Below are 19,835 nucleotides of genomic sequence, written 5' to 3'. Positions count from 1 at the left end.
CGAAATTGTAATATCAATGATTAATAGAAGGTGCCTATAATAAATTAAAATTACCTGAATCGCACCAAATTTCGCACTATTGCACTGCACTGCTGGGCAATTTGTCGACCACTTGTCAACGGCTGAGATTTATTGCGCAGTAGCCCAATGCAACTGTATTTGTATTTCGTTTGCCCGCGCTCGCATTCGTCAATTGGGCGTATACATTTCCACCACCTCCACGTTTAGTTCATCCAGACCTGTATATGGATATGACTAAATAAAAATGGGAACAAGTTTTTCAAATATTTCAATGCCGAGTTGCTGCGTCAGCGATCGAACCTGGTACATACCGTCATCCTCTTGGTTCTTCAATTGACATCGGAAAGACTATACCTATTAATTTTCAAAATTAAAGTTTAAGTAAATAAAATATTTTATTAAAAATTTCCAATTCAATATTTCCTTTGTTTAAGAAAATGTATGTACTTTTTTCGAATTTCTATCAGCTCCCTCCCCCCCCCCCTACCTCACCTTGGCGACGCCCTAGTGTAGGATGCTACCTTTACAAATTCTTAACTATTGCCTTTTGTTTATTTTTATATAAAAATACGATTAAAAAACTTTAGTTAAGTGTAAAATGAATTGAATATAAAGATTGAAAAAAATAGACAGGAAAAAGCTTTTCCTTCTGAAATCATCCAGCCATCCATTGAAATCCATATCATACTGTTTACCAACCAATAGTACAGTTCCTCCTTTACATAAATTAGATTATTGCATAGTACCATATCTACTGCAATGCCAAAATAGTAGGAAGTAGTCATAAATCAAACCAAAATTTTTACTATTTCTTAATCTAACAAAATAATTATGTGTATTAGCCCTTATGTTCATGTAAAAAAAAAAGAAACGGCTGTGTGTCCATGGTCCATGATTTGGCCAGTTTCCTCAGTTTCCAGCTGAGGCGTGTCAGTGCGTGTCATAAGCGTAAAAGTAGCAAAGACGTGTTAACATTATCACATTTTAGTTATTTCAATAAGTGCTTATCGAGTAACGGTGGATACACCTCGACACAAGAGTTAAAGTTATCATAGAACCACTTGTTATATATTTAGGTGACAACAGTGGTAGCGCTAGTGCCAGTAACAGTGCTTATATCCGTCGTTTCTAGTGTCTTACCGATGTTGCATCCAGTGGCGGCTCGTCGTATGAAGCAACTGGGGCCGGGCCTCATTGTAAAATTTGACTCTCACACCGTATATTTTAATGCCACTATTAACTACTATTGACAATACTATTAACCTAATTAAACAGTTAGGTAAACTAATTTCCAATTACCTATTACATTTTATCAAAAATCATAATAACAGTATAAAATAATTGAATATTGAATATTTCGCGGCTCGCCGTTTCCATCGGCCAGTGAGGTCAGAAATTCTTTGCTTATAGGCGCGTCACACTTGCCTACAATATGCTACAGTTTTAGTGTCTCAGTTCGCGCCGTCGTGGTTAATGTACGCGTCACATAGTACGCGGTTGGTGTGGTGTCTGATGTCAGTGTGAGTGATAATACAAAGGCTTTAAGGATACAAGGCAGGTATTAAAGTAAATAAAAACAACTTCCTTAAAACAAAACAAAGTAAGACTTACTTACTTATTGTATTATCAAATACCTACATAGGTAGCTAATAATTAAACTATCTGACAATATTGTTTTATCTCTTGAAACACTTTTTTCACTACGTATTGACGTAAACTACTGCTCTAAACAAATTAAAATCACCAGCCAAAGAATTTCTGAATTAAGAAACTAGATAAGAAAAATTTAAAAATATTTTTAATTATGCGAAAAATATTACCTTATGAAAATTAGTTTTTATATTTTTTCATATTTTTTAATATTCGTAAACCAAGTTGGAACAATTTTGTTAATTATTAGGTAAATATATCACTGTTTTTTTTGTTACTTAATTTTATTGTTCTGATATTATTATTAATAAAATATAATTTTTAATTTAGTGGGGCTATTGGCGAAGATCTCCATAATAAAAAATGACGTGGAAATTTATTCCTATTTATTATTTGAGAACGGATTAATAAAATATCCAAATAGCCTATTATTTTTTATAAAATCTGAATGAAAATCCTGTTCGTAAACATCATTTTTTCTATAATACTGTAAATGCAACAAAAAATTTCCAGATGTGTTTAGCCGTTTGACCTTGAAAATACACAAAATTTTGTCTGCGGCGCTTTTTTTCTTTCCCACCTAGTAAAAAATCACGGACGCCTATTCACAATGTCACGAGCCGCCACTGGTTGCATTTCATTTTTCAGTGGAGTTTTGTCTTACTGGTTCTACTGTCCCATAACAGAAAACAGTACTGTAGACCGTTTTTGTCTATGAGGGCAGAATTGTCCAATGCACATTTTACCATAAGAAAAAATAAACGTTTTTCGAAAAAAAAAATACATACTCTACTTAGGTCTTCAATTGCGCGGTATAGTGATGCGTATATTTTTACTTACATGCTATTTTCGGTGTGTGATTTTTGGTTAGGCAGAAATAGTTTTATAAAGAAAGATAACCCTTAACTGATCCTTTTGCCATAAAGATTTCTTTAATTAATTTTTTATTTCATAGGGAAAAAACTTAAATTGTACCACGGACTGTTTTGGGAATTAATAACAGTGCCCCACAAAAAAAAAAGGATCGGATCTGGTATTCAGACCCATGTATTTCCATGTATTTTTTTCCGCTGAATCCGAATCTGCCTTCAGATTTGGCCCAACGGGTCTGAGTTTTCGGGAAAATTCACAAAACAGGTCAAAATTCACAAAAAACGTCATTTATGATCGACGAAAGTTATAAAAAAACAAATTATTATACCGACTCACTAGACGTATGATTTTTCTCTCGTTTAATTCCAATTTATCATCATAGAGTCAGACAAGCTGGTCCAATTGCATTCAAAAACAGAAAAGGGATCAGAAACGCCATTTTCAAGGTATAATTCGTATTGCAGAGTTCTGGATCCATCTTTCTATCCACCCATTCATTTATGAATTCATACATCTTTCTATCCAGTCGTTCATGCATGAATACGCATATTTATTTATCCGTAAACGTAGCTGAAATCCAGCATCGTCGCTCTCCCCTTAGTCCTACTCTGTCGCTCGTCACGTTTTCAATTTCGCCAGCGTCCGCTGTTTCTCCCCAAACGCCCAAACAACAACCGAGCTCAGAGGCAGACACCATCCACAGCCAGAAGTGTTAGAAGCTTTTAAGATTTCGCTGCAAAAGTGACCGGTAAAAAATCTCTTGTGCGGCTCCTACCTGCTAGTCTGTTTTTCCAGTTACCTATTATCTGCGTCTTCAAAGAGCAGTGAAAGTGATAAAAAATTGCAAATTCGATTCGCAAAATGGCCACCTTCGTCCCTTACGCCCTTGCCCTTTTGCTGGCTCTCAGTACGGGTAAGTTAAAGCTTTATTTAAAATTTTATAGAAAGGTAAACACCGTTATTTTCGTTATTATTTTTATTGTAGCTGAGTGGAATAATGTAGGGTTGATTTTAATAGACTTTATCCTAGTTTAATATTTATTAACGACGCATTTTTCACACTTTTTTTATTTCCATATTTATATACAACAAACAAACGCGAAAAATTGTTTAAATTATCTGTTAACTTGCAAATAAAAAAGTCTCAAATTAATATATTTTTAGGAAGGAATTCATGACGAAATATACTAGGTATAGGAAATTTTTTACGTTTTGCCCACACGCCAAAATCCATTGTTTCTTAAAAGAATTACTGATAGAATGAATATATTGTTATTTTAATTTAAAAATGCGTTAATTAATTGTTTTGAAACATTATTACTTGATTTCAATACATAAATTTCATATTTCAGTTACTTCACATACCTACTTACATCTTCACTTTCTCTCCTTATGACCATGGTATAACTGCAGTATAAAAAATGTTCATAGGTTGGTATATAATGCTACCTATTACTTAACTTTGAATTTCATTTTGTTAAGCGAATAGCAGCTACAGTAGAATCTTTCTAGTTTTGTTTTTCTTTCTTTTACGGAGAAAATGTATTTGAAATTATGCCATAATTTTTTTTAAATCAGACAAGTTTAACCTTTTATTTTACAGTTGAGATAATCACGTAATCTTGAGATTTTCAGATATAGAAAATAATAGCCAATTGTTTAATTCAAGGTTGACAAAGTTAAGTTTGCGTCAAATTATCAACAGAAAGTTTTTCATCGTCCCCTAAATGACCTTGTGTACGGCCCTATCGATTTAGCAAACCAGACGCCTGGCTATTTTGGTTGTTAGTTATCTCAATTACTTATCCTTGTTGTTTGTTATTGTAACAGTGGGCCATATATAAACAAACATTGCTCACAGTATAAAATAGCTCTGACAAGATACTTACTCATCAACGAGGTACCTATATGACACCCTATAGAGGAAAAAATATGTATTATACTAACGAAAAAGCAACTCCATATCTTAAAAACGGATATCATGTACTAAACACACAAACTGTTAGGCCTATTTTAAACAATGTTTGTTCGGTGATGTCATTTTATTGCTAGTTTTATTACATTAAAGGCAAATTTCTTTATTACTGGGGATTAATTGAGGATAACTACTTGCTTTATAATTATACTTCATAAATTTAATATAATTAGCGCTGTTTTTTGTAGCTTTTCTTGCTTCTTGCTTTTGACCTATTCCTTTTTAAGTTTGTATGATTTATACTTTTGTCATATAGGGGTCGAGTTTTAATTGTAGTTATTTATCTTTTTGTTTTGTGTTTTTTATCATAGTTTTACTTATCCTGTAATTGGGCTTTTGTCCCGTTGGATATTTTATTGTAATAAATAAATAAATAATTTTAAATTTAATCATAATGTGGAATTTATATTTTTCTGATTACCACAGATTTTTCTCTTAGGTCATCATTACGAATTATCGACATGTGGGTGATAAAAATTAGTTTCCACTGTGCTGGGATGACTATTAATGTTGACAACATAATCAATATTTCTTGATACTTACTGGAAATGAAAAAATGTTCTTGGAATACTTTTATAGATTTATCAACTACGTTTTGACGCATCATCGACATTTTGTTGTAATAAACTATTACTTTAATAATGAAAACATTCTAAGTATTACCTACATTTTGTAACTATATGCAAAAATATTTCAGGGGCTGATTCTTTGCACGAAAAAAACGTACTAAAAATTTACACAGTCGCGGCATTGCTGGCTATAATTTATATAGAAAATATGACACTACAATTTGGGTATTACATTACCAACAATTTGTATGTACAGGGTGATTCACTATATTTTGACCCCCCCCCCCCGTTTAACTTTTTTGTTTTAAGTTATAAAAAAATGTGAAATATAAAAGTTGCACTATTTTTTATGGATTTTTCGAAAATGGTAGTAGAAAAACAAATGAAGTCTAAATAAAATGGCCGCGGATGTTAACTTTGTTAAGTTAAATGGAACACCCTGTATATTTTTACATATTTGGATAGAACGTTCCCTGTCGAGCATAGTCATATAGGGTTTGTTGGGTTCATCTCTAACAACAAGCGAGATAATATTAAAAAAACGAAAAGAAGGTTTTTTATTAAGAAAATAAGACTTCTTGTAATTGTTAGACCTTTTTCAGGCATTTCTGTTTTTTTTCAATTACGTAAGGATTTACAGATTTAGTTAAAATATATTTTGATATATCGGATATTGATACTGTCCAAAATCAATTCTTCAATTTCTCGGTCCATTTCTCTTATAAGTAAACAATATAAAAACAGCATTTCAAGACATGAGGCTACTTTAAGCATTATAACCGGGTTAAGAGGGTTTTTAGTAATTCAAATAAAATTATTCAATATTATTATCAAAATATTTATTTAAATTTAATGAATAGACTTTTATTCCACACAAAAATATATGTATTTTGAAAATTCAAATTATGGTGAGTAAATGTAGTGTTGTATAAATGTACAATAAAGAAAATAAAAAAGTAGGTATATTAAAATTCATCCTCTGAATATTCTGATGAATTATCTTCGTCTCCTAGATTGATAACGATAGGTTCCACAGTAACGTCAATTAAATTATCGAGTTCCCACATTTTCTCCTCTTCTTTTTGTACATGATGTATACATCTTTGCCAGTTATCTGCAGTTACTCGTTCCAAGGAATTTTTTAACAAAATTTTCACGTCACTTAATTTAAACGTCGTATTATTTCGCGCTACATCTCCTTTTACCTGCGCCCAGACTAATTCGATTGGGTTAAGTTCACAGTGATAAGGTGGTAACCGTAGTACCGTTATTTGGCGATTTGTTGCCATTTCATCGATAACATATTTTTTCTGATCTTTATTAAGATTGACAAGTGTCAGAAGTTCCTTTTTCACCATATTTGTTTCAAAAGAAATGTTTTTTCCGGATAAACATCTGCGTTCATGTCTTCGTGATAGTCACCTGTATTTTTAGATTCAAATAAAAGTAAACCGCCATCTACAAAACCACTGGCACTACCTATATGTGTCACTATTAATCTTCGCCCTTTACCTGAAGGTGCCTTGAACCCTGTTAAAAGTCCATCCAAAAATGCTTGACGAAAACTTTTTACATTTTTATCTTGCCATACTTTTGTTACAGTATATCCCTCGTTGACCCAAGTTTCGTCTAGATAATAAATATTCCTCCCTTCGTCACGGAATTTTCTAATTGATCTTAAGTAGGATCTTCGCCAACAAATAATTTCATCTTTATCGATAAGAACTGACTTCCTGTTCTGCGTTTCCCAGCAAAAATTCAACTCTCGTAAGACGGCCCATAATTTGCTTCTACTGATTTTTGGCAAATCGTTGTCCTCTGAAAGTTCACTTAAAATTTTGTTTAGCGTTGATATTTCTTTTTTAAAATAAAATGAGTACTTTTCTGCGAATGACATTTTTGAAGAAATCATCTATAACGACTTTTGACCTCCCTGTAGATGATTTTGGGGGATTTACAGTATCTTGTTCATTTTTTGTTTCCTTTAAAAGTCTGTAGATAGTCGATTTTCCAATCCCTGTCATTTTTATTAGCATCAGTGTTACCCGATAATTACCTGAAACGAAATATTACAACGCCCATGGCCGGTTCTTATCTCGGGGTTTTATTACTCTCTTTCATTTCCAAACAGAGTATAATCGATTTCAATAAAAGATGGCTCATTTTAAAGAACTAATAATAAAATTTATATATAGGATAGGACATAGGAATAAAAATATTATTTTCCTGCTCAACGGTAGACGAAGCTAATCAGAAAAGTTTTGTAATTGTCTCCGTTTACTAAAAAAATTAATGCAATGATATAGGTTTTTTTTCATGGCTTGACGGAACCATATCTTTTTTCATTTTCAAAATTTGCTTTTGCTTTACAAATTTCCTATAAATTGTCATGAGATACTGACAAAAAATATATAACAAATTATTGCACATACACATTTTATTCAAACCTTGATTATATTAATTAAATCTGCACAAGCAACACGCTTAAATGGAGAAACAAAATCAATTAGAATTTAGAAAATACTGTTCAAAGTGATTACATTTTCCTTTGTTTACATATCATTAACATTTTGCAGCCAATAATTAAGAAAGTTTGACACAATATTTGACATATTTCTGTTTCTTGAGCAAATACGTTTATTGTAACTTGTTTCTGGGATGAATATCCAGACCAACACTTGATACGTTTACATATGTGTAAAAATTGGAACTAATTAATGTAATAACAACAAACGCATGAAAGTCACAATTGTAGCAGACAACTCTTGCTACACGTGTCAAGGTCAGATATATCTAAAGTTTTTCTTGAAAACCATAAAGTTTTTTTAAAGTGTAACAAGAGTAAAAAAAAATTTAAAATTAAATTTGCTGTGAATTAATATTATTTTTCAATTCGGTTAATGAAAAAAAAGTTCGGCACAGTTTTAGGGGTGAGTCATCCCCAATGAACACCTTGTAGTGCTTCAATTAACTTTAAATCATAAATTACAATATTTTGTACACCCCTACATGCGCCTGCCCTGTGCCGGTTCTTATGCGGGACACCCTGCATTTTCAAGCACTTCAGTTACACCCTGTATTTTTTTTATATCATTCACTATCAAATTTTTTCATTGAACAATCTTTTCAAACAGCTTGTGGGTCATCCTGTTTCCATTCTACAGTGTTTCGTCATTTCAATGAATTATCTTCGAAACCCCGCTTTGCCTTTATTTCTAAACGTGACTAATGTAATTGTTACGAAATGACCAAGGTCGAAGGCACTAGAGTTGTTCCTTATTTAAATTGTTAATGCGAAATGAATAGGGAGAAGTCCTTAGTCACATGCCGTGAATGGAAGTGATTAATATTTCTTTGACCTAAGTAGACATAAATACAGGGGGAAGATAAAAATGTCCAACCTTTAAGAATGAAATTTATTATTACAGGTGGTCTGCTTTGAAAAGGAAAAACAGTAATAGCAGGCCACTTTTAACAGATGAAAAAAGGTATTACAGATTTTGTTACGTTTTTGTTGCTATTTTGTTACTAAAATGATTTTGTATTTTAAACAGTTTTCAAATCCAAATTGAATTACAATGGTTATATTTTCGATTTGCGTGATTTCTAACGATGAAAAGGAGATATGAAATAAATGTAGTGGGAGTAAAAAAATTACAAAAAATTATTTTCTAAAATATCTTGTTTCTTTCGTAAACACCTAAGAGAGAATGACAACAACCAAACACTCGGTATTCGGTTTTGTTAAGTAAATGTAATTAAGCTTAAAGTTTACAGCTCGAATAATAATAAATTCTCTCTATTCCGTTTGTTAAACATAAACATGTATCTTAATGATAATATAAACAAACACGTGAATTCCGAATCTTGTTATTTCAGCGGAATGGCTTGCTTACAAAGTCAGCGATACCGACGAGTGTCCCAGGCAGACACTTTATTGATATTTTATTAATGTTAAAGACATTTTGTTACACCAAAATAAATTTGTTTTTTCAACCAATTTCTGAGAAAAATATCGACAACTCTCCGCATACTAGAACACAAACATGTTTACTTTACTTACGATAAGTTTGCAATGCCGTCGCAGTGCAAAATGGTACAATGTTGCCAGGTTGTAATTTTTTTCCGGATATTTAAACTTAATTTTTGATCTAGAATCTAGTTTACTAGGAATGTAACCTAGAACCACATATTATGTAGTCCATTTAAATAATTTAGGAAACAGTAAAATTGTTTTTTTTATTTAGAATTGTGTAATTTTATCAGACATAACCTAATATTTTTGACATAAAGTGAGTTTTTTTTTTGCACAAAATGGAGGACTATAATAATATAGCAATTTTTTAAAAGACATTTCTACGAGCTCATTTCATTGTAGTCAGATAGAAAATGCAAAAATATATAGGGTGTCCCATTTAAAATACCGAACTTGATGTCGACTTCCGGTATAACCGGAAGTAATGGAGAATTCTAGATATTTTAGTTGTGTTCGCTTCAGGGATATTGCCATGTTGCCAAATTTTCAAATTTTTCGAAGCAGTACTTTCCTAAATATCTATCGACGCAGTTTCTGGTGAGACACCCTATATATCGTTCCGTTAGAAAAAAAATGATAATCGCCGCTCATTAAGGTAAGCAAAAATATATAGTGACTTCCAGTCATTAACGCTTATATCTCGGTATGTAAAAGATATCTATAACCACAAAGATAAGACTCCTAACTTCTGATATTGCGGAAAACGACTATTCTGTGGAATATATGTCCCAACTAGTATTATATTCACCATGCTAATACCTAGTAAACAACAAGTAACACATATTTATCCAAAATAATAACTAAAAGGGATACATTTAATCATAACTAATATAAAAACACGTATAGTCTTTCCGAAGTCAGTTGAACATGTATAAAAACACCTAGCAAAAAAATTTAATGAGTTTCTTAGTCGTACCTAAAAAAGCTTTTTGCTAAAGGTAAAAAATAATAATTTGTATATAATGTGTAGAAAATTTCTCAAACAGTTTGATGATAAATTCCATTTTGTTCCGTTTCAAAAGGTCTCCAAAATGCCATGTTGTAATAATAGTAAATAAAACATCCCCCTTATTTCTCCCTTTCGCAATTGTAATATTAGGCGAGCGGTTCACCCCTAAAAAGATGCTTCTAAATGAAGGTAACCGACTAAATTTTTAAAACAAAAACCTACAACATGAAACTTTTATTTTATAAAGTGTATTTTTCTGATAATTTATATATTTTTTAAATATTTTTCGGCGTGGTCAGTCAATTGTTATAAACAAAAATGTTGTAGTAAAAAGAAATTACTTGCCGAACGTCTTTTTATTGTAAAACGGGCCAAATTAAACATATTTTGTCCTTTGACAAAAATTCGAAAAATGCTTCATTTCCGAGATATTTACAATTTAGTGATGAAATCGACAAACTTTCGGATTTTTTTTTTTCTCAAAAACCACTGAACACTTTAATTTTTAAAAAAAGCATAATAATCGGCAGATCTACTTTCAGATATATTTTTTTGGTATAGGTCAATTATTTATCAAAACAAATAGTGAAATTGTAACTCTTGATCCATTGACACATGGATGGAAAATCGAAAATGGTTGTTTGGATTTTAATTATTTCGGAGGCGAAACTGCATTAGATATGCTTCAAAAATATTTTTGTTCATGTAGTGGAAAATTGTAACTGTTTGTCATCGAACCTCTCAGAATGTTCCATCCGAAATTGATGATGACACGCTTATTTCAACTCAAGAACTTGTCGAAAATAACGAAAAACTTATTATTTAAAAAAGAAATTAATATATGTACTTTTATTGCGCCTAATATTTTAAAATAAAAATAAAAGCTAGGTCAATTATTATTATTAGGTTAATTTTACGATTTAAAAAGCTTATTTAGTTTAGTTTTGGTATAACTTTCAAGTCAATTTTAGCCATTTATAAAACCAAAAATCGAATATTTAAAATTTACTAATTACTTGCAAAAACCTTACTCCGGCTACAAAACCAAACAAAATGATCTTTCGAACATTTGTACTGTTAACATATATCAATTTAAAAAAATCATAATAATGTTTATTGTAAATATAATCTAATACAATATATTGTAAAAAGAAAATTTTAATTTGAAGTGTTATCATAATTTTCGTTAAAAGACTTTTTTTACTCGCTTTAGACCTTCAATAAAATGATTGACCCATACCAAAAAAATATATCAAGTAGAAATTCTGCCGATTATTATGTTTTTTTAGAATTAAAATCTGTTCAGTAGTTTTTGATAAAAAAAATTCCGAAAATTTGTCGATTTCGTCACTTTTTTCACATTAAATTGTAAATATCTCGGAAACGAAGCATTTTTCGAATTTGTGTCAAAGAACAATAGGTGTTTATTTTGGTTCATTTTACAGGAAAAAAAGCCATTCGGCCAGTAATTCGTAGATCACACCAAATTCCGCATTGCTGCACTGCACTGCTAGACAATTTGTCAACAACTAAAATTTATGGCCCAGTCGCTCAGTGCAGCTGTTTGTGCGCCAATTACTCGCGCACGCATTCTTCAATTGGGCGTATACATTGCTACCACCTCCACGTTTAGTTGGACCAGACCTGTATAAGGGTATGGCTAAAATATGTAATTGCATTATTTAATAATTTCAGTATATCAGGTATGTGTTTTTGTATTAATTATTCCTACTCAGACAAATCATTTTTAGTTTTTATTTTGGATAACTACTTACTTCTACCGTTTATTGGTTATTGGGGGTATAATTCATTGCCAGTTGGGACATGTAGTTTTTTCCGTACGCTATCCTGTACCAAGGAGCCGATCAATTATCGACTGTAACAAACCGCATCAGAGATTGGCGAGGTTGTAAACAAAAACAACGCGGGAATCTGTTCCAAGGTGATCTTGTCATTGCGAAAAGTGTACCGCAATCGCCCAGTCAAGTTTTGTGGCCAGTCAGGGTCGCAGAAAATAGTTGGATTAGATTTATTAGAATGAAGCACTTTTTACAAACCCCAAAAAAAGTAAATAACGGTCAGTACTCGTTAAAATAAATCACTTTGTGGAAATAAATTCAAAAGTTGACGATGCCAGGCATCATCGCCGTGGGAGGAAATCAAATATAATTTAGATGTAACACAAGGGCGGTTAGAAATAGGTCGTAGGTCGATATAGATTAAAAAAGTGGTTTATCCACTGTGTCGCATATGGGTATATATCATAGCTTAAAGTGAATAAAATCTGTATGTAGTTGGTAGACAGACTGGCAGCCAAACATTTGTTTCCTTAAGAACTGTCATATTCATATTTTAATTTCTACGTGTTAAAAAGACATACATTCAGTGATATGATATGACTACTTATTTTTTATTTCAATTGAACAAATTTTGTAATTCAAACTAATCACCTGCTATTATTATTTTCTTTGTTCGGAGATTACAAACGGAAATTATCACATGTGGATGAGGCGTGCGGGGATCGAAAATCCATAGGCGTGTATACGTAAAAGGCAACAAGATGTAGAAAATATGGAAAAAATATAATAAAACATAACATCCATTATTTTTAGAGGTTTTATCGAGAAAAGTTCAAAAACATTTTAGTAACATTTTGTTTTTAAATTTTAAGTGTTTTCTGTAAAACGATGCCCTCTTGGGCATCGATAACCCACCACCACCAGGCTTACGCCGCCGCAAAATATTGTAATGTGTACTATTAATATATTTATTTAAGTAGGTACTCACATATTTAATACTAATTATCTCAGGAATATTATCACTGTCACACTTTCACTTCACTATTAATATATTTAAATACTTACATATCACATTATTCACATTATATATTTCACATATCACTGTTGCTATCACTATCACTAGAATCATCTTCACCCAAATGAATAATGACTGGTTCTATGAACACTTCTACCGTTGTATCAAGATCCCACATTGTTCCCCTTTCTGTGCATGTCCAATACACTTACACCATGTTTCAGCAGTGACGTGATTAATTGCATCCTGTAATAATAATTTCACGTCGTTTATTGGTGGTGTTTTTTCGTGCGATTTCATTCTTTATTTGTGCCCAAACAAACTCAATTGGGTTTAATTCACAGTGGTATGGCGGTAAACGGAGTACACAAATTCCTCGATCTTTGGCCATCTCATCCACTACATACTTAATGTACTGACCTTTTTCTCTTTGGACAATTTTTAATAATTGTACTTTTAGCATGGTTTCTGTATATTCAATATTTTTCGATTGTAACCAGTCCATATTATTTCCTTTTCTCCATGCTGATGTCGGTAACATTTCAACCCTTCTATTATGATAAGGTGCGTTATCCATCATAACAACTGCTCCTGGCTCCAGATATGATGAAACATATTCAAACCATTTTTCAACACGTCGCTGTTCATATCTTCATGATAATCTCCCGTTTTTCGTGACACAAATACATGCAAACCATTTTCTAAAAATCCCATATCGCTTCCAATATGTGTTATAATCAATCTTCGTCCTTTTCCAGAAGGTGCCTTTAATCCAGTAGAAAATCCATCTAAAAATGCTTGTCTCTTACTCTTAACATTACCATCCTGCCAAACTTTTGATACAGTATGACCTTCGTTTACCCATGTTTCATCCATATAACATATCTTCTTACCAGATGCACGAAGTTCTCTTATTTTTTCTAAGTATTTTCTTCGCCATACTACAATTTCGTCTTTTTCAACGAGCATACTATTCCGATTCCGTTTCAAATATCGAAAATTCATTTCACGCATTATTCTTCTAAGAACCTTATCAGAGAAATTAGGAATATCCTCATCTTCAGCTATTGCAGCTTGAATTTTCTTTATCGTTGGTATTTCATTTCTAAAGAAAAATCCATGAATTTTCCTACGTATGGAGTATTTCACGTCAACGTCGACTTCTATTTTCTTCCTCCCTCGTGTTTCCACTTTTTTCTTCTTTGGATTACTTCTACACTATTTTTTATGGCGCGATAAACAGTAGCAACGGATACTTTTGTCAACGAACTACACATATCAACAGCTTCACTTACACTTGTATTAGAATTTCGCGACCGAATTCCTTTATACACGTTTTTTACCATTATTAATTCCGCATCGCATAGGTTAGGGCGTTTATGAGCAACAAACCGTTTGCTACAACCGGCACTTTGATCCATTTTAATTATTATTCCTACGTTTTAAAACGTCCCGATTGTATTTTTTTAATTTATAAATTTACTATAGTCACGGAATATGCAAACCCTCGCGCGCGCTTGTAGTTTGACGTTTCTAACTACGGCTAACTCGAATTCTACGTACGTCCGTTTACACCCACTAAAAAGAGCATTTCCCTATCTGTAATAAGTGCGATAGACAGAGATAGGATATAAATCGCGTTCAGTGTAACTCAGTCTATGACTGTTATAGATCCTATCGATGTGCAAAGAGAGCGGTACATCATTTAACATAAGCAAATAATATTGAACCGTTATAAAAATCATTTTAAGTTTTATACACTTTACGGTAATAGTGTTTCTATATTATGTATGAATCACTCTATAATTTCGACCGCGGAGTATAGTATTAAAATTAATCTACTATCTCACGTATGGTAATACTTTAAAGATAACTAAATATTTCGATTTCTACATCGTTAAAATCTTAGACTTTGGACTATATCCAAAAATTTCTTGGGTACAATTAACTACCCCTAGTTCAGCTTGTAACTCCGCCACTGGAACCGGTATATGAATATCTCTGTATGTATCAATGCGGCAGGTTGTATTTCTCTTTAACGCATTTAAAAAAGGTGTGAAAGTTTGCTGTATTTTATCTTATCTGTAGGTACAGTTGTTAATCTATTTTTTTTTCCAGCTAATGCACTCAAATGCTACAATTGCAACTCCAAAGACAGCGCCACTTGTTCTTGGGGCCTGACCTCCTTCACTTACAACACCGAGGAGTGCGCAAGCGCTGGTCTGTTGGACAGCGTGATTGGCCCAAAATGCTACAAGATCGCAGCTGAAAGTAAGTAGATACCTGTGGTAGATACTAACACAAACACAAACGCGACATAAGCAGTTTCACTCTGTTCTGTTGTCGGCATTTGTTTTCGGTGTAGAAGTCCTGAGCAGGGCCGTAATCAGAATTTTTTACATGTGCGAGAAAGACTATTAAAGTAGATAATATTTAAAAATGCTAAAATTATAAATGTGAAGAACTGATTACAGTTTTATTACTACTTTGCTATCGTTTTCCAAGCGCCTTAGGTAGTTTATTCAATATTCATTGGTGGCAATGTATTTTGTTATAAATTATTAAACGTCGGAAACTTTGTGGCGACAGTCAAATAAATAAACAGTAGTAATCTATGTAATACGAGTAAGCCGGAATACGCGTTGTAGTAGCAGAAATAGGCTAAATCTGTGATCAAGCCGTGTACCGCTCTATGCTCACGATACACAATGCTACTGACTGCCACAAAAACGTGCCATACACTCGACCAAGCAAATCGTCAAACTCACACACGCACAAACGACAATGAAATGTACGGTCAACGTTCCTCAGAAAAAAACTTCGTTCACCGGTACTCCAGGCCGACAGGGTAGGCATTAGGGCGTCGTATCGAATAAATTGATCGATGCGAAGCTTCAGATCAGAGGCAAACATGTAAATGTTATTGTTACTGTTAATTATTTTCTACAGCCGCTTTCCTCATGATTAAGGAGTTATTATTTTGTTAACTTTCGCTGGTACTTATTATTACGTTCTATATATTTTATGGTAAATTTCCTGTGAAGCGTTTAGTGTAGAATTTACATTCGAATGAAATGACTAAAATCGTTATTCCAAAGATTCTGAGTTTTGTCTTGTTTTTCGGATAATATTGCTATTTGATTTCAGTTATTATACGTTTGGTAAAGCCAATAGAATTTGGAACCCCATTTCGTCTAACGAAGCACAACAAAACTCCTGTAGATGTCGCTACACAAAATACGTTTGTAATAAAAATTGTACTATTATTTCATTCATAGGATTCGGGAATTTTTAAGACCACAAGACGAAGATCCTTAACACTACGATAAAACATGCATTTATTCGTTCAATTTGCTGAATATATATTTTGTATATAAAGTTAATATTTTAATTATTTACTTGTGGATACAGGTACCTTAAAAATGCTAAAATTAATTTGCAGGACTTATAATAGTTTTATTATTTAACATATTATCCTCAGCATTTTATTTATTAAATTAAAAAAAGTATAACTGTGGGTGTGGGTACATATTTTTGAGAGATTAAAAACAATAGAGAATATTTCTTACATCCACAATACTTCAAACAAAGGCAGCAGCATATCTTGGTTGTTTACGCGAGGATCAAATTTTACCGTGACACAACATAGCCAAATCACCCACGACAGTAGAACAATTTTTCCATTAACACAATTACGGTGTTACAAATTTTTATACATAATACGTACTTGATAGTCACCTTGCGAAGTTATTTATAGACGTCTCGCAGCCAGAATTTTTATTCGGCACCTCTTTTTCTGAGGATAACTTTTTATCGATACTGAGAAAATACCTTAGGAGGTACCTTATTTACAGGAATGACGTAAGTCACGAATAATGCAATATAGAGGTGAACTGTACTTCCTTTTTTTCGAGTATTCAATAAATATGTCGTAAAAAATGACATAAAGTGTATTTCAAGAATTGGTGATGGTGTAAAATTTTACGTACATTTAAGTGTTTTTACTGGAAAATTTTATGTCATGGCATCATGCATTAAAAAATTGTGGCAATTTCAAAAAATAAACTATGGTATTTATTATGTAAAAATGTTTAAGCAATTTAATAAGAGGAAAAATATACGCAACATAAATTTGCATTGTTTACCATGACTTTAACGGTAGCTTTTTTTGAGAAAATATAGTTAGATAGCGCCCAAAAGAGATTGGACATCCTCTATGATGGAAAGTAATTTTAAAACTTGAACAAATTGATTTCGTGCATCTTTTATTGATATTACCAGAGCTATGAAAAAATCCAGCTTAAATGGAACTCCTTATACAGGGTGATTTAGTCATAATGTCATTAATTTTAAGGGAAGATAAGGAAAAATGAATAGAATACGAATATGCGTGTAAAAAAAATACTGCATTTTTTTTTACCTAGATACAAGATTTTTTTACATTTTAAATATTAAGAAGTATGTATTATTAATTTGTTAATGGAAGCAAATGTATAACGATAATAATTCTTTTCGAATGTTAGGTTTTATTACAATTTAGTATTTTTAATATTGTTAACGTTTTCACTACATTTTGTAATTTTTTTGTACCTATCATGTTGAATTAATTATTGAGTTTGTGGTATGTATACTTAGTGACTTATTGCTTTTCAATGAGTTTAATACCTCCCTATTTAAAATGCCAGTGCGGCTAAAACGACGCTCATAGCTCCATAGCACTTTGTTAATAAATAAAGTTGAGATTCGCTGCAGTTTGATTTTAAAACCAATTGCAAAATTCAAGACGACTGAGGAAATCAGCTGTTTCTCTTCAAAGTTAGAACGCTCTGTAGTCCGAAAAATTAATGACATTATGACTGAATCATCCTGTCTATCTGCAAATAGACACAGGAAAGGAATCGAGCTTCTTTATGAGAAAGTATCGTCATGAATATCTAGTAAATCACGTCGTCATCGAATATGGTTATAATACGTAAGAAAAACTGCAATATATGATATAATTATTACAACGACTTTATTTTTCTAATGAATATAGCTTGCTGGCTAAAATATAATCGCTAAAAACTTCCTTAAGCCTATACAAAGTTTAAGAAGTTTGACTGCCATTACTTTAGCATGAGGCAGAGTAATCATAAATGAACAGCGGGTACTAATATTGGGGAGTTTCATCACAACGTGACACAACAGCCTGTATATCTGTATATACCGGGTAGGAAAGTACCGATGGTCTATCTGAAGTTACGTGAGAGCGATAAAGTAAGCCATAGAAATCCATGTGATAGACAACGATGGGCATAGTGAAGGAGTCTAATAATCACCGCCCATTTCGCCCTTCTACAAATAAGAAGTGGATCTTATTTGTGGAAGGGCGAAATGGGCGGTGACTATTAGACGCCTTCATTATAGCCATCTTTCTCTATCGCACGGATTTCTATGACTTTCTTTATCGTTCTCACGTAACTTCAGATAGACCATCGGTACTTTCCTACCCGGTATATATGTATATCTATATCGAGACAATTTATGAATGGTTCTTTGAGTGCATGGTTTCGCCTTCGTTGGCGCTTACAAATAATGGATTATTATTGCAAACACATGAACAAAATAACGATAAATAAATTGTTGCCAGTATTTATGGTTAAGCACTTTTTAATGTTTGTTTGATATATCCGGAGATCTGTCACGTAAATGCTGGAATATTTACAGCGAATTGATGACTTGTATTTATGGGCAAGTTAAATATAGAGCACGGTTGTAGACCCTAAAAAACGATATAATAATCGATAGATGCCTATAACGTACTGTGTTTGTTAGACTTCACGGAATAATTTGTCAAGGTGTTCCTTTTTTTAAGGCGTTTCGATCCGAGGTCATACATTGGACATGCTGATATTACACATTAGGAAATTAGCGTGCTATACAGGTTGTTAAAGTTTTGAAAATGTCTGTTTTCGTTCTCAGAACTCTAATATCAAATCGGCTGAATGTTATTTTTTTCGATAAATTATAGAATGTTAATATTTTAATTTTGTTTCCTAAAAGACACCAGTTAACTGGAACGAAAGAGACTTTTTTCGAAAATTGCCATCAAAAATCACTACACAAACTCGCCGGCGAGTTGAAAGTTCGTGACTTCTCCATGAAATATGCTTACCTTAGAAACGACAAAATCCAAACAACCAAGGCGACTTTGCAAGATTTCGAATAATGTCGAAATGAATTGAATAAGAAATGTCAAAAAATAAAACCTAATCTGTATTTCATGAACCATAAAGAACTATAAGAGCAGATAAAATGTTATACACCCCACAGCAGTTAAGTATAATTTACTAGTCTCGGACTCTATTGCTAGGCCCTCGCTCCACTCGGGCGCAAAATCGTCCTCGACTGGTAGATAATACTTACAGACAGGCGGGATCTGTTTTCGTGTAGATGTTTTATATAGTATCGCTAATTTTTGTTTTAATGGCTCCAAAACGATATAACAAAACATAATTTCACTATGCGCTCGCTTTAAGACGTGTGCTAAACTTATTATTAAACAAATAGTGAAAAAATTGGAAAAAATTCAATTTTTTTTTCTTTTTTCAGCACAGTTCAAAAACTATTCATTTTAGAGAAAAAATTGAAGTGGAAAAAAATATTCGTAATTAAATTTTACACATAATGTACCTATTTTCAATTTAAAAAGTACAACAAATTATTGCAATATTTAAAAGTACTTATATAGATCAAGCAAATTAAATTTTTACTCGAAAAAAGTCCTATCCGGTAGATTTTTGTAAAATTGTCTAAAGGAACATAATACAAGACATCTCTCGTCTCGTGAGTCAAAAACGTTTATTAGCTAACTTTTCTATTTAAACAAATAAGTGAGGAAAACAGTTTTTTCACTTTGCAGGGAAAACCATCAATTTTAGCGAATACCTTTTCTTTAAAGGGCTCGTG

General features: G+C 32.3%; 1 protein-coding gene across 1 annotated transcript in view; it reads left to right on the top strand.

The window, feature by feature from the left end:
- The first annotated feature begins 3,175 nt into the window (after nucleotides 1–3,175).
- The window catches only part of LOC108911270, a 19,574-nt gene continuing 2,914 nt past the window's right edge, over nucleotides 3,176–19,835 (top strand). The window contains exons 1-2 of the mRNA XM_018716167.1: nucleotides 3,176–3,457; nucleotides 15,006–15,158. Coding sequence (XP_018571683.1) covers nucleotides 3,406–3,457; nucleotides 15,006–15,158 — 205 coding nt within the window. The 5' untranslated portion in view covers nucleotides 3,176–3,405. The remainder of the gene's footprint in view (nucleotides 3,458–15,005; nucleotides 15,159–19,835) is intronic.

The sequence above is a fragment of the Anoplophora glabripennis genome, unplaced genomic scaffold (assembly GCF_000390285.2).
Source record: "Anoplophora glabripennis isolate ALB-LARVAE unplaced genomic scaffold, Agla_2.0 scaffold353, whole genome shotgun sequence".
NCBI classification, from domain to species: Eukaryota; Metazoa; Arthropoda; class Insecta; order Coleoptera; family Cerambycidae; genus Anoplophora; species Anoplophora glabripennis.
This window is presented reverse-complemented; position numbering and strand designations above follow the sequence as displayed.